Genomic DNA, 15,213 nt, shown 5'->3' with positions numbered 1-15,213 from the left:
AATGCTGAGGACCACCTTAGATCAGGGCTATGGGCAGCAGAGGTACAAGCTGACCTGAGCCTGTTACATCTGCAGTAGAATCAACAAGAATTGGTGATAAGGATGGGGTGGAGTCAGTGAAGAAGTGGGAGGAACACAGGACATTTCTACCTTGGGTTGCTCAGTGCATGGTGATGCCTGTCACGGAAGAGAGAACGTAGGAGACAACGTTTTGGAGGAGAAGTTGATGAATTTAATGAGTTTGATTTTGCTCTTTGAGTTTGAGGGTCCACCATCCAGGTAATCATGTTCCCTTGTTTTCAACAAACTTTTCTTTCGGGTCCCAATTTAAATATAATTTCTTTAGTCTTCCATTATGCCCACACTAGTTTAGGTCCCCTGCCTCACGCTGCCAAAGCATCCTAGACTCCTTTGTGGCATTCATCATGGTTGTAATTTGAATCATTCATCCAGTGTCTGTCTTCTGCCATCACACTATAAATAAGCCCTGTGAGGTCAGAGACTGGGTTCCATGTCTATTTGTCCCCAGCATTGTATACCCAGTACTTAGCACAGTTCCTGGTGCTGCAAATATTAACCGAAGGCACCAGTGTCCTGTAGGTCAATGGACACACAGGTGTGTGGCCCAGGAGAGGTCTGGGCTAGAGAGGTAAATGTGAGAATTATTTCATGTTAGACATAGTTAAAGCTGTAAGAGAAAATTAGATGCCTAAAGAAAAGTGACTTAGAAATGAATTGGGTCCATGATAGAACTCTCAACTATGACAGTATTTAAAGTTCTGGCAGGGAATTCCCTAGTGTCCCAGTGGTTAGGACTCTGCGCTTCCACTGCAGGGGGCACTGTTGGATCCCTGGTCCAGGAACTAAGATCCCACATGCCTCGCAGTACATCCAAAAATAAAATAAAATAAAATTAAATTAAATTAAATTAAAATAAAATAAAATAATATCTGACAAAAGAAGAGGTGCCTTCAAGAGTGCCTGAAAAGGAACATCAGTAACTAGCAGAAATGATAAAGAGACTAGACTATCCGCAGTGACTCTGATAAGGAGTAGGGAGGTTAAGTGGGACAGATTATCAGAAGTGCTGGCTGTCAGACTAAAAAATTTGGGTTTTGGGACTTCCCTGCTGGTGCAGTGGTTGAGAATCTGCCTGCCAATGCAAGGGACATGGGTTAGATCCCTGGTCTGGGAAGATCCCACATGCCTCGGCGCAACTAACCTCATGCACCACAAATACTGAACCTGCCCTCTAGAGCCCGCGAGCCACAACTACTGAGCCTACGTGCCACAACTACTGAAGCTCATGCACCCTAGAGCCTGTGCTCCACAACAAGAGAAGCCACCACAATGAGAAGCCCACACACCTCAACGAAGAGTAGTCCCCGCTCACCACTACTAAAGAAAGCCTAGAGAAAGCCCCAACACAGCCAAAAGTTTGGGTTTGGGTTTGGGTTTGGACCCTTAAGCAACAGGTGTGGCTGAATTTTGTTTTGGAAATGGCACCATCATCAACTTCCAAGCCTCTGGAAGTCCTCTCAGATTTGACTTTTGCTCCTTTTCATTTGCCCTAGTCATTGTTCATTCAGGACAAGGATGACAGTGGGAAAAGCGGGAACAGCATTTCAGATGGGGGAACGGCATGTGCAGACAGCCCGGAGGGGAGAGTACAGTGCATGTGAGGTACTGGGAAGAGTCTAACATAGACAGAACTGATTTACAGAGGAAACAAGGCTGGAATAATGTTTCAAATAATGGAGGTTTGGGCCAGAGCCTGGAGGGATAGGCCAGAAGTTTGGACTTTGTGCTAAGAGCAGTGGAAGTTGTGACTGGATTTTTGGCCAACTTGTCTTTAGGTAAAATTGCCTGTAGGTGAAATTACTCTAGCTGGACTGTGTCAACAGAATGTCCCAGCTTGCCTTAGGGCTTTTTTTTTTTGGCCTCCCTGTGTGGCATGTGGGATCTTAGTTCCCCGACCAGGGATTGAACCCACGTCCCCTGCAGTGGAAGCACGGAGTCTTAACCACTGGACTGCTAGGATAGTCCTGCCTTAGGACTTGTAAATACATAGAGAAATTGGAAGGAAGATAGAAAGATGGATAGAATGATAGATGGCTAGCTAGCTAGATACTGAAAATGGGGATTAAATGAAAGTTTACAGCTTGAATGTTGAGACTTGGCCCAGACTCCCTCTTTACCCATCTCTGAGATTACCTACAACCAGGCTTACACTCTCCAGGCAGGAGTTTGGAAGCATCTTCTCTGGGAAATCTGATCAGACAAGGAAAAAGACCTAATGGTACTGAGATCAGGGGTTCTGCAAGGGAATGGCCTCATGGATCACCCTGTAGTAAAGTTCACAGTCCACATGCCTGCCTACAGACACACTCACAGGTTCCAGTCAGTACCTTAGTGTCCCGATCTGAAATATGAGCAGACAACTGAGGATTACCAGAGATTTGAGGAAAGCCTTTAAAATAAAGACAGAGGCCAAAACAGAGAAAGAAGGGGGGGGGGGGGGGAAGCTAAGAAATAAAGACTGCATAGGGAGAAAAACATAAACAAACAAACAACTTATTGTGAATATTCTCAGGTAAGAAAATAACGTATATCCATGAAACAAAACCAGAATGTTTTTAAAATACAGAGAACAAAAGAGAGCTCTTAGAAATCAAAAACGAGGGACTTCCCTGGTAGCACAGTGGTTAAGAATCCACCTGCCAATGCAGGGGACCTGGGTTCAATCCCTGGTCTGGGAAGAACCCACCTGCCTCGGAGCAGCTAAGCCTGGGCACCGCAACTACTGAGCCTGAGCTCTAGAGCTCTCAAGCCACAACTACTGAGCCCACGTGCCACAACTACTGAAGTCCATGCACTCAAGAGCCCGTAATCCGCAACAAGAGAAGCTACCGCAATGAGAAGCCCGTGGCACCCCAACGAAGAGTAGCCCCTGCTCACCTCAACTACAGAAAGCCTGTGCACAGCAATGAAGACCCAACACAGCCAAATAAATAAATAAGAAATTAAAAACATGAAAGCAAAAATGAAAATTCAGTAGGAGGTATGTAATGTACAACATGATAAATATAATTAACACTGCTGTATGTTATATATGAAAGTTGTTAAGAGTTCTCATCACAAAACTTTTTTTTTCTATTTCAATTTTGTACCTATATGAGATGATAGATGTTTACTAAACTTGTGATAATCACTTCATGATGTATGTAAATCAAATCATTATGCTGCATACCTTAAATTTATACAGTGCTGTATGTCAATTACATTTCATTAAAACTGGAAGAAAAATAAATAAAATCAATTAGGGAATTTAAAAAATTTCAATAGAAGGGTTGGAAAATAAAATTAAAGGAATTTCCCAGAAAGTAGAGGCCAGAAAATGAAGGAGATAGGAGAAAAGGAAAGAAAATACATATTTTTTAAAAATAGGATTAGTCCATGGGATTCAACATCCGAATAAGGAAAGTTCCAGAAAGAGATCACAGAGATAATGGAGGGAGGAAATCATCCAAAAAATAACAATAAAAATTTAAATGTTTCCATAACTGAAGAACATGAGTTTCCAGATTGCAAAGACCCCCTGAGAAAATACTAAGACATTTCCATGGAAGATTTCAGAATGCTAGGATAAAGAGACGATCCTAAAAGCTGTGGTTGGGGGACTTCCCTGGTGGTCCAGTGGTTAAGAATCCGCCTTCCAATGCAGGGGACACAGGTTCAATCCCTGGTCAGGGAACTAAGATCCCACATGCATACTCTAGAGCCTGTGGGCCACAAGTAGAGAGAAGCCTGGGTGCTGCAATGGAAGATCCCGCGTGACACAACTAAGACCCAACGCAGCCAAATAAATAAGTAATATAAAAAAGCTGTGGTTGGGAAAAGAGGATAGGAAAATAAAAATAGGCTTCATACAACGGATTCAGAATAAGAAAGATTTCAGGTTTCTGGACAGAAATGCCTTCGAAATTCTTAGGGTAAATTATTTCCAATCTAATATTTGATACCAATCCACGCTGTCAATTAAGTACAAGAGTAGAACAGACATTTTCAGACTTACAAGGTCCCAACAAATTTACCTCCCAGGCATCCTTTCTCAGGAAGCTACATCAAAATAAACCAAGAAAGATGAGTCCATAGGTTCTGGGAAACAGGCTATCGACCCAAGAGAGGGTCAAAGGTCCCTAAGATGGATATGAAAGGGGATTCCAACAGTGCAGTCTCTATGCTGGAGCAGGTCTAAGGGCTCTGTGAGAAAGTTCTTCAAAATGAAACAGATCAAATTCCTTATGTGTTTGTATATTTTTAGAAGAGATTAACACAACTAAGGGAGAATTTGGGGATAAATTAGGGTACACAGAAAACTAAGCAAAGAAGACAAGGCAAGTATTAATTCCAGGGAAAACAAAAATGATGCAAGAAAGAAAAGCACCTATAACTATCCACATGGCTCAACTGTGAAAAGGACTCGCATAATCATAACATGTAAACACGAAACAGAGAGCCATCCAGAGTTATGATATAATACTGGAAGGATGGGGGGATGGGTGACAGGCATGTTGGAAAAGAGGGTTAGCAATGGGAGGTCAACACTAATGCTTGAGGGACTTCTTGGTGGTCCAGTGATTAGGACTCTGCGCTTCCAATGCAGGGGACTCAGGTTCGATCCCTGGTCAGGGAACTAGATCCCACATGCCGAGCAAAGATTCCGCACACGGCAACAAAGATCCCGTGTGCCACAACTAAGACCTGGTGCAGCCAAATAAATAAATAAATATTTTAAAAAAATACTCATGCTTGAAACAGAAACATCAAGAAGTAGCAATATCTGTATGCTATTTTGAGTTTGAAATATGAAGGTGAATACAAAAAAAATCCCATAACAATACAATTTAAAACTTGGGACTTCCCTGGTGGCGCAGTGGTTAAGAATCCACTTGCCAATGCAGGGCACCTGGGTTCGATCCCTGGTTTGGGAAGATCCCACATGCCATGGAGCAACTAAGCCTGTGCGCCACAACTACTGAGCCTGCTCTCTAGAGCCCTTGAGCCACAACTACTGAAGCCCGAATGCCAAGAGCCTGTGCTCTGCAGCAAGAGAAGCCTGAGCACAACAACGAAGAGCAGCCCCCACTCGCCGCGACTAGAGAAAGCCTGCGCGCAGCAATGAAGACCCAACGCAGCCAATAAATAAATAAATTTATTTTTTTAAAAAGTGCCATTAGGACTTCCCTCGTGGTGCAGAGAACAAGACTTTGCACTCCCAATGCACGGGGCCCGGGTTCGATCCCTGGTCAGGGAACTAGATCCCACATGCATGCCACAACTAAGAGTTTGCATACCTCAACTAAGGAAACTGAGTGCTGCAACTAAGCAGCCAGCAAGCCTCAATTAAAGAGCCTCCCTGCTACAACTGAGACCTGGTGCAAATAAATAAATAAATAAATATTTTTTGAAGTGCCATCACTAGATAACTTATTCATGTTTAAAAGACATTAATCCCTGCCAGACTGAGATGGGCCAAGGGCATGAAACTGGATCTTCTGGCTCCCATCCATGGAAGGGGCTGACCAGGATCATTATTTTTCGATCAAGTTTGTCCTAAAGGCCCATCTGTAGTAAACTGTTTTTTTGTTGTTGTTGTTTTTTTTTTTTTGTAGTAAACTGTTTTTAAGGGCCCCAAATTGGCACCACTCTGGAAGAATTTGGGCCCTTGAAGTGTTGTTTGGCTGAATTGTATTTTTTTTTAACTTGAATTTTAAGATGGATCTTCAACTCTCTAGACACCACAGATCCTGTTTTTTATTTTTATTTTTTTACAATTTAAACATTTACATTACCTGCTCGTAGATGCTTTCAGTCTCTAAATTATGACCCTTTCACCAATGGTTCATCCACAAAAGGAATAATATGCCACCATCGAAAGAGATGATGTGTTTAATAACTTAGGAAGATGTTTCTGACTTAGTGTTAAATGAAAATACAGGTTGCAAAAGAGTATGATCCCATAAATTCCCACACACTTAACTAACTATAGGTATATACGTACATTGAAAAAATCTAAAGGATCGATACCAAATGGTTAAGAGTAGTGATGTAAGTAAGGCTATGGATTCTATTTTTACACCTCCCTTCAAACTTTTCTACGACAAACCTGCATTACTTGTGTGAGAAAATATTATGAAAAGTAGGAAATGAAGCTGTTTCCCTTCTTGTCTCCATGGGTCGTAAAGTTTGTTTTGGTTCTGCTGAACTGAAAATAAAAGCCTTTGTGATTTTGAAAAAGAAAAAGCACTTGCTAGCTGAGCTGATTTTTCAAAAAGTTGGGGCAAGTGGTCCTTCCGGGTGGCCCTAAAATGCCGCCACCAGGTGGCAGCCTGCTCCATCTGTTGAGTCGGTGGGCCTGCCTCATTCTTGGATTCTACACAGCCCAGGCCAGACACTGGAGGCCTTTGTCTGGGTCCCAAACCTGACGAACAAGCCTGATGTGCAAGCGGACCCTTTGCTCTTCTTTCTCTGTATGCCACAGGCCAGAGCCAATACTCTGGTCCATTGAGGGCGAAAGTCATCTTAGGCCCACATTTACCCCCAGGAGCAACATCCACTGACCAGACATTGAAGAAGGGTCATAAAGCAGCTGACGCTTATCGCATCCTCAGTTTCTCCACCCAACACCACATCAGCACATAGGAATTCTCATTTATTTTTCACCCTTAACAAAGAGGCAAGAAGGCCTGCTTCTTCCTCACTTTCTTCTCTTTCCATCTGGGAATACTCACCCCTAGCCCTCCCTCCCTTCCTTCAGGGAGGCCTTGGTCAGTGGAGACAGTCTCTGAGGGGAGCTTGAGCTGGTGGGGATGGAGAAACTGGAATACAGATCTTCAAGGGATGGCATCACTTTCCTGCCAACTCCCTCATCGCCTCGCCTTCAAACTGAAAGTAGTGCCAGCCCTCAGCTTCCGTCAGATCTTGGGCTCCCAGGGCCCTGAACAATTCCACAGTCCTCCTGTTCCAGTCCAGGACGGCCAGGCGGAAGTGGGAACAGCCCTTATCCAGGGCCACCTGTGGAAGAAGACACCACTCACTTTCCTGGGGTCAAAAAGGAAAAGACTTTCTCACCCTCCATTCACCCCAAGTGCCTCCCATACAGCTTTGCTTTGCCAGGGCCCAGCCTGTAGCCCCATCCCTCTCCTTACCTCAGCCACTTTTTTGATTATTTTGGAACCAATCCCCTGACCTGATGTGGGAAGAAAAAGGCAAAAAGAGGGATTGTCTAAGTTGAAGGGGATCAGAAAAGCCCACAGGCTAGGATTAAGAGGCAAGGGATGGTGGTCCAGTCTATGGGTTGCTTTTCTCCACTCCCAGCCTCCGCCCAGTACCTCGATATTCTGCTTTCACATAGATGTCTTCCAGATAAATGTTTCGTCCCTTCCATGTGCTGTAGATGAAGTAGTATAGCCCATAGCCCACCACACAGGGCCCTGAGAGAGAAAGAAAGAAGAGTCAGGCCTCTGGCCACCTGGGGGAGAGATCTTTGAGGCTGCCTGGAGAGGGCACCTCTGAGGTCGGGGTGTTCTTACCCTGCGGCTCCCCGGAGGCAGGAAGAATCTCTGCTACCAGACAGTGATAGAAAGGATTCTCTCCAAAGCCATCTGCTCTCAGAGCTGCAGAGATCGGAGTTGTGACAACGAAATAGAGAAAGAAGGCCTGGGTGTGCGCCCCGTCTGGAGTTACTGCCTGGGGAAACCAGCCCTCACTTCCTCCCCAGCCTCCGTCAGGACGCAGGTGTTGGGCCCCTACCTTCTTCACTGATCTTCACCTGGTCTGAGAGTTTCAAGTACTCAGCGAGTTCCTACAGCATGGGGTCAGAGGCTAGATTAAGGCAGGAGGGCCTCGCTGCTCCCTGAGTAGGACCCTAGGTTGCCCTCCTCTCTCTGCTCCCACCTCCTCCTCCCCGCCCCGCCTCCAGCCGCGCCGCTCCGACCCCCTCTGGGACCCTCGTTTCCGGCCCGCAACCCTCACCCGAATCAGCCTTAGGATATTTCCACAGTCTCCCTCCTTGGCTTCTCGGATCAGCACGGCAGTCATCCCGATCCCCAACGTCTGGACCGAAGTCCAGGCTCCCCACTTCCGTTCTGCAGGACCGGGCGAAGAGCAACTGGGATCCTTTAGGGGGGCCTACAAATTCGGATCCCGGAAAGCCGGGGGAGTGCTGGGGAGCGAGGTGGTGGGGGCGCCGCCGCGGGCTGGGAAGCAGAAGCCCGATTCCGGCTGCCGCGGGGCGGAGAGTGTGGTGGGACAAGCGGTCCTCAATGCCCCGCAGCCCCTAATTTAGGCCCCCGCCAGCGCGCACCTGCCAGCCAATCAGATTGCAGAGCAGGCATGTCCCCGCCCCCCAGCTCTGCCCCTACGGCCGGGTCTCGTGACCGCGCCCCTGGGCAGGGGTCAAAGCTGGACTGCCGAGGCTTCCGCGTTGTTGTTATCTGGGGGTTCCAGCCTCCGTTGCAGAAGCCCCGCGGCTCAAAAGATACCTCCTTCTTTAACTGAAGTGTGCAGTGACTATCTGTTCTACTCTTCACTCCAATTCCCCCATTCCAGCCCACCCAGACTCGGGGTGAGAACCAAGACCTCCAGCTTTTTCCTAGTGGCCCAAAGTGTTACTTCTCTTGGGGGCATTTGTAGTTTAAAATGGGTCAGGGAGAGGGTGATGAATTTCTATTGGTAAATGGTTAGGCCTTGTAGTAAACGGATAAGAGAAGGTAATGCGGGGGCAAGGGGACGGGGTAGGGGGAGCAGGACTCTTGTATCCACTGAATCACTCGGAGACAATACTTGCCTATGAGGGAAGCCTCAGAGGCCTGGGAAAATGCTGAGGGAGGAGCTCAGAGCAGATCCCAGGCTGTGCTTTCATTATCTCAACTCATCCTCAGTCACAGTAACCCCAGAAAGCAGGTATTATTTTTCACATTTTGCAGACAAGGACACTAAAGCGCACTGGTGGGGTGACTTGCCCACGGTCACCCAGCTAGTATGTGGGATTCCGTGTCTCAGCTCTAGGCCTTATGGAGGATGCTCCGTGGGGAGCCGGGCAGGACTTTTTCTAGATCTCATGATTGTCCTCAAGGCAGCCTCCCTCAGGTGGGGAGGCTTGGAGGACCCAGGTCAGGCTCCAGAAGGAGAGGGGACGTGAGGTGTCCTCTCCCAGCTCATAAACTTTCTCAGCAACGGGGGAGGGTAGTGGAGGCACTCTGTCCCTCACTCCATTTGTCCTCAGAGGGGCCGCAGGGTCAGTGGCCCTGTCTCCTGCCCCCCTTCTTCCCCGCCCCCGGGCAACCTTTAACCCTCCACCAACTGTGTGCAAGGCCGCCTGCCCCTACGCATTCTCCTCGGAGTTGTCTGAGGCGCGGAGAGGACCGCTGCTGATTATGGAGAGCGGAGGTCCGCTGGCCACCTGGCGTAGGCTGCTGCTGCTGCTGCTGCTGTTGCTCCTGCCTCCCGGCCATGAAGGACCAGCCCTGAGACATATTCTCCCCACCCAGCAGGTGCAGGAGCGGGGCAGGGCGCTAAGCGTTGTGCGTGTTTAAGTGAGCTACACTTTGGCTCTGCCCTCTTCCTTTCTTTCCTCCTCTGACGTTGTAGCAGTGATTCTCCCTCCGTCTGTCTCTGGCATGGCCTCATTTCAGCCTGTTTATTTTTCTCTCTGACAGAGGACTCAGGACCTTCCTGCTCTGCACCTCACCAATGGCCCGGGACAAGAACCTGTTACTGTCATGACCTTTAACCTCACCAAGATGATAAAGTATGGGGTTGACCTAATTCTTTGACCTAGTCCCCTGACCTCACCCTCTCTCCATCTGCTCCTCTCTTTTTTTTTTTTTTTTTTTTTGCTTTATTTCATTGATGTATAGTTGATTTACAGTGCTGCATTAGTTTCTGGGGTACAGCAAAGTGATCCAATTATATATGTATTTATAATACGTGTTATATATATTCTTTTTCAGGTTCTTTTGCATTATGGTTTATTACAAGATAGTGAATATAGTTCCCTGTGCTCTACAGTAGGACCTTGTTGCTTACCTATTTAATTTATTTATTTGCTTTTGGCTGTGTTGGGTCTTTGTTGCTGCGTGTGGCCTTTCTCTAGTTGCGGGGGGGGGGGGGGGGGCTACTCTTCATTGCGGTGCGCGGCCTTCTCACCACAGTGGCTTCTTGTTGCGGAGCAGCACAGGCTCTAGGCACACGGGCTCAGTAGTTGTGGTGCACGGGCTTAGTTACTCCTCGGCATGTGGAATCTTCCCAGACCAGGAGTTGAACCCATGTCCCCTGCATTGGCAGGCAGATTCTTAACCAGTGCACCACCAGGGAAGTCCTCTATTTTATATACAGTAGTTTGTATCTGTTAATCCCCAAATCCCAATTTATCCCTCCCCTACATTCCCCTTTGGTAGCTTTGAGTTTGTTTTTATGTCTGTGAGTCTGTTTCTGTTTTGCAAATAAGTTCATTTGTATCAGTTTTTTTTTTAATAAATGTATTTATTTTTTGGCTGCATCAGGTCTTTGTTGCTGCATGTGGGCTTTTTCTAGTTGTGCTGAGTGGGGGCTACTCTTTGTTGTGGTGTGTGGGCTTCTCATTGTGGTGGCTTCTCTTGTTGCAGAGCACAGGTTCAAGGGTGCGTGGGCTCAGTAGTTGTGGTGCACAGGCTTAGTTGCTCCACAGCATGTGGGATCTTTCCAGACTAGGGGTCAAACCTGTGTCCCTTGTATTGGCAGGCGGATTCTTAACCACTGAGCCACCAGGTAAGTCCCTGTATCAGTTTTTAAATTCCACATGTGTGTTGATAGCATATGGTATTTGACCTTCTCTGTCTGATTTGCCTCGCTTAGTATGATAATCTCTAGGTCTACCCATGTTGCTGCATATTACTTCATTCTTAAATATTTATTTATTTATTTATTTAGCTGTTCTGGGTCTTATTTGTGGCATGAGGGATCTTTACTTGCGGCATGCAGAGCTAGTTCCCTGAGCAGGGACGGAACCTGGGCTCCCTACATTGGGAACATGCAGTCTTAACCATTGGACCACCAGGGAAGTCCTTGTTTCATTCTTTTTTATGACTGAATAATATTCCACAGTATGTATTTACCACATTTTCTTTTTCCATTCATCTGTCAATGGACCTCTATGTTGCTTCTATGCCCTGGCTATTGTAAACAGTGCATCAGCCCCTCTCTTTTCCCTGTCTCCCTGTCCTTCTCTCTCCCTGAACTCCACCTCCCTCAACCTCATGTCTATGCTCAAAGAGCACACCCCATACACAGTCCTTCCTTCTGTGTCCTTCCAGAACCTCCTCCTCTTTTGAGTTTCGGACCTGGGATCCAGAGGGAGTGATTTTTTATGGTGATACCAACCCAAAGGATGACTGGTTTGTGCTGGGACTTCGGGATGGCAGGCCTGAGATCCAGATTCATAATCACTGGGCCCAGCTTACAGTGGGCGCTGGACCCCAGCTGAATGATGGGAGGTGGCACCAGGTAAGCTAGATCTGGTCCTGAGGGAGGGGTTTCTTGGAAGGGAATGGGGGTCTGAGGAAGGGAATGGAACAAAGGTTTTTGTAGTTTTTTTAAAAATTATTTTTAATTTATTTATTAAAAAATATTTCAGGGGGTTTCTCTAGTTGTGGGCTTTTATTTGTGGTGAGTGGGGGCTACTCTGTTGCAGCACATGGGCTTCTTAGTGTGGTGGCTTCTCTTGTTGCAGAGCATGGGATCTAGGCACACAGGCTTCAGTAGTTGCAGCATTTGGGCTCAGTAGTTGTGGCAGTTGGGCTTAGCTGCTCCACAGCATGTGGGATCCATTGGTCTCATGTCCCCTGCACTGGAAGGCAGATTCTTAACCACTGCACCACCAGGGAAGTGTCTGGAACAAAGTTATTGGCATCCCTCTACCATTATCATTTCATTGATCCACACAAAAGCCCCGTGAAGTTGCTGTCCTTTTTTTTTTTTTTTTTTTCATGGCTGCACTGTGCAGCTTGCGGGATCTTAGTTCCCCTACTAGGGATTGAACCTGTGCCCCTTGCAGTGGAAGTGCGGAGTCTTAACCACTGGTCTGCCAGGGAAGTCCCAGAAGTTGCTGTTTGTTCCCATTTTTTCAGAAGGGAATTCTAAGGCTTAGTTAGTATATAATTGACAAGTCCAGGGTGAGCTGGAGATGCCAGCTGACTCTTTTTTTTTTTTTTAATTTTATTTATTGGCTGCATTGAATCTTTCTTTCTGCATGCAGTCTTTCTCTAGTTGCGAAGAGCGGGGGCTACTCTTCATTACAGTGCACAAGCTCCTCATTGTGGTGGCTTCTCTTGTTGTGGAGCACGGGCTCTTGAGCGCATGGGCTTCAGTAGTTGTGGCTCACAGGCTCTAGAGCGCAGGCTCAGTAGCTGTGGTGCACAGGCTTAGTTGCTCTGCGGCAATGTTGGGTCTTCCCAGACCAGGGATTGAACCCGTGTCCCCTGCATTGGCAGGTGGATTCTTAACCACTGCACCACATGGGAAGTCCCCAGCTGACTCTTAAAGTACATGTTCTTTTTGCTATACTAGCCTGCCTCTGGTAGGTTTGAGTCTTTTTTTGTTGATGGCTGTTCAGCAGTTAGTTGTGATTGTCATCTGTTTGTGAGAGGAGAAGTCCTTCTACTCAACCATCTTCAGTATGGCATTTTCTAGATTGCCTCTGAAGAAAGTGGTGGAGGCAGGCCCCAGGAACCTCTGATTTTTCTTCTCTTTTTCCTCCTGCAGATGGAAGTGAAGATCCATGGGGATTCCGTGCTGCTGGAGGTGGATGGGGAGGAGGTGCTGCGTCTGAGACAGGTCTCTGGGCCACTGGCCAACAAGCCCCAGCCCATCATGAGGATTGCGCTGGGGGGGCTGCTGTTCCCCGCCTCCAACCTCCGGTTGCCGGTAACTGCATCACAGGGGCAGGAACCATGACTAAAGCTGGCAAAGCACTGCTGGCTGGGTGGCCATGGGGCCTAAGTCCACACTTCAAGAAGAAGGGTTGGGCTGGGAGCTGCATGGGGGAGGCCAAATACTTGTGTCTCAGAGGGGAATAAACCGGGTGGGGCGGCTGGGACTGGGGCTCAGGTATCCTGATTCCAACAGCCCCTGCATCTTCCCTTCCCCCCACGGGCTCCAGCTGGTCCCTGCCCTGGATGGCTGCCTGCGCCGGGATGACTGGCTGGACCAACAGGCCCAGACCTCAGCATCTGTCCCCGCTAGTCTCAGAAGCTGTGCTGTAGAGTCTCAACCTGGGATATTCTTCCCTCCAGGGACTGGTGCAGAATTCAGTCTTCAAGGTAAAGGCTATATGTTTCCTTCCATGGCCAGCTCTGCGTCCAGTTCCCCACCACGAGCCCCTTCCCTCCATGAATCCCCAGCCTTGAGACCTCAGGGGGATCATTTCTCTCCCCAGACATTCCCCAGCCTCATGTAGAGCCCTGGGCCTTCTCCTTGGATGTGGGACTCCAGCTAGCAGCAGGCTCGGGCCGCTTCCTTTCCCTTGGGATCCCAGGAAACCCTTCTTGGCTCAGCCTCCACCTCCAAGATCAAGTGAGAGGGGGATGCTGCCCTATACAGTGGCGCCTGGGAGCCGTGGGAGAAAAGGGGACTCTAAAATGTCAATATTACAAAGGCTTAAGGTGGGGGGGAGGGACACAGCAAGCACATGACTTTCACGTCTATGATATATTTACTTGGGGTGGGTGTGGTTTTATAGAAGGCTAGACCAGGAGAGTTGAGGCAGGATGGAGGTGTGGGAATGGCCAGTCAATAGACTGCGTGGCTAAGAGACAGAATGTAGGCAACCAGGGGTGGGGCCACACGGAGTAGATGCAGTTCATTCTTTCCTCCCCCACTTACGTCCCTTCCCACACACTCTGCAGAAGGTGATGCTGTCTTCTGGGTTGGGGCCAGGGCTGGATCTGCCCCTCGTTTTGGGGCTCCCTCTTCAGCTGCAGCTAAGTATGTCCACGGTGGTTTTGAGCCAGGGGGCAAAGAAAGAGATCCTTGCTCTGCCTCCCACGGGCCCTGGGTCCTTCCTCAACCTCTGGGCCCAGCCACAGGGGCATCTCTTCCTGGGGGCTTTACCAGGTAAGAAAGTAATGTTGAAGTTTCTCAGCACACCATGGGAAACAGTTAAGGGGTGGGGAGAAAGCGGGAAGGGATGCATTTTTAGGGGAAGGAAATCTCTGGGAGGGAGGAGGAGAAGGCCACAAGAAGAGAGAGGACAAGGGGACAGTGAGAGGAAGTGCTTTTAAAAATTTAGGTTGGAGAACTGGAAAAGTGGGGAGGAGCTTCCGGACCCAGGCCACCCTAATGCCTCCTTCATGCTACCTCCCTCTAGGAGAGGCCTCTTCTGCCTCCTTTTGCTTGGATGGCCTTTGGGCACAAGGCCAAGGGCTGGACATGGACCGGGCCCTGAGCAGAAGCCAGGACATCTGGACTCACAGCTGTCCCCAGAGCCCAGGCAATGGCACTGATACTACGCATTAAATCCCCATCTAAGAACCTCCTTTGATTGTCACTCATTCATTTATTTAACAAATATTTACTGTGTATCTGCAGGGTACCAGGCCCGGTGCCGAGCATTGAATTGTGGATGAACGAAACTAACCCTGCTTCGGGACTTCCCTGGCAGTCCAGTGGTTAAGACTCTGAGCTCCCAATGCAGGGGGCACGGGTTCGATCCCTGGTTGGGGAATCAAGATCCCTCATGCCACACAGCGCAGCCAAACAAAACAAAGCAAAAAACTAACCCTGCTCCCTGCCGTCTAGGTGTTTGTGGTCCCCTGGGGGAGGCGCGCATTCATCAAAGACTAAAAAGTGAGTAAGTAATTGGAAACTCTGATGAGCACTGTAAAGGAGCAGTCAAGCTGAGAAAGCTTGAAGGCCAGCGGGCTTGGCCTAGGCTGGGGATCAAGGAGGGCTTCCTGAGAAAGTGGTGACTTCCTAGGCTGAGATCCCAGACACTCCCCCCCGCCTCCACACACACAGTTACGAGTCACTTCCTGGGATCCAGAAGCCCACCTCGTTCCCCAGCAGCTGCTGCCTTGGACTTTAGCTTTGTCTCTTTGAGGTTGGTCCGCAGAAATCAGGAGGGAAGGGAAGAGATGGGATTTTATTGTCTTTTCGACAGGCCACTGCTGTCCA

At 48.2% G+C, this 15,213-nt stretch overlaps 2 protein-coding genes across 7 annotated transcripts; one reads left to right on the top strand and one right to left on the bottom strand.

The window, feature by feature from the left end:
• Positions 1 to 6,698: 6,698 nt before the first annotated feature.
• SAT2 (spermidine/spermine N1-acetyltransferase family member 2) lies at positions 6,699 to 8,369 on the bottom strand. The gene is made up of 6 exons (XM_057716883.1): positions 8,038 to 8,369; positions 7,816 to 7,867; positions 7,596 to 7,679; positions 7,395 to 7,496; positions 7,212 to 7,252; positions 6,699 to 7,077 (listed from the first exon to the last, which is right to left on the bottom strand). The coding sequence occupies exons 1-6, from the start codon at positions 8,101 to 8,103 to the stop codon at positions 6,910 to 6,912; spliced, it is 513 nt and encodes a 170-aa protein (XP_057572866.1). The 5' UTR covers positions 8,104 to 8,369; the 3' UTR covers positions 6,699 to 6,909.
• SHBG (sex hormone binding globulin) lies at positions 7,606 to 14,567 on the top strand. 6 transcript variants are annotated; one of them, XM_057716878.1, is made up of 9 exons: positions 7,606 to 7,800; positions 9,378 to 9,557; positions 9,723 to 9,814; positions 11,358 to 11,547; positions 12,805 to 12,966; positions 13,202 to 13,361; positions 13,478 to 13,614; positions 13,947 to 14,025; positions 14,408 to 14,567. In XM_057716878.1, exons 2-9 carry the CDS (start codon positions 9,441 to 9,443, stop codon positions 14,554 to 14,556), a joined length of 1,086 nt encoding a protein of 361 aa, XP_057572861.1. In that variant the 5' UTR covers positions 7,606 to 7,800; positions 9,378 to 9,440; the 3' UTR covers positions 14,557 to 14,567. The 6 variants fall into 6 exon arrangements, with proteins under 6 accessions (XP_057572861.1, XP_057572859.1, XP_057572863.1 ...); XM_057716876.1 differs by having other exon boundaries at positions 13,947 to 14,154; XM_057716877.1 differs by lacking the exon at positions 7,606 to 7,800 and adding an exon at positions 8,620 to 8,629 and having other exon boundaries at positions 13,947 to 14,154.
• Positions 14,568 to 15,213: the final 646 nt, after the last annotated feature.

This window comes from Hippopotamus amphibius, chromosome 17 (genome assembly GCF_030028045.1).
Source record: "Hippopotamus amphibius kiboko isolate mHipAmp2 chromosome 17, mHipAmp2.hap2, whole genome shotgun sequence".
NCBI lineage: Eukaryota > Metazoa > Chordata > Mammalia > Artiodactyla > Hippopotamidae > Hippopotamus > Hippopotamus amphibius.
The sequence above is the reverse complement of the archived record's forward strand: the minus strand, read 5'-3'. Positions and strand labels throughout refer to the sequence as shown.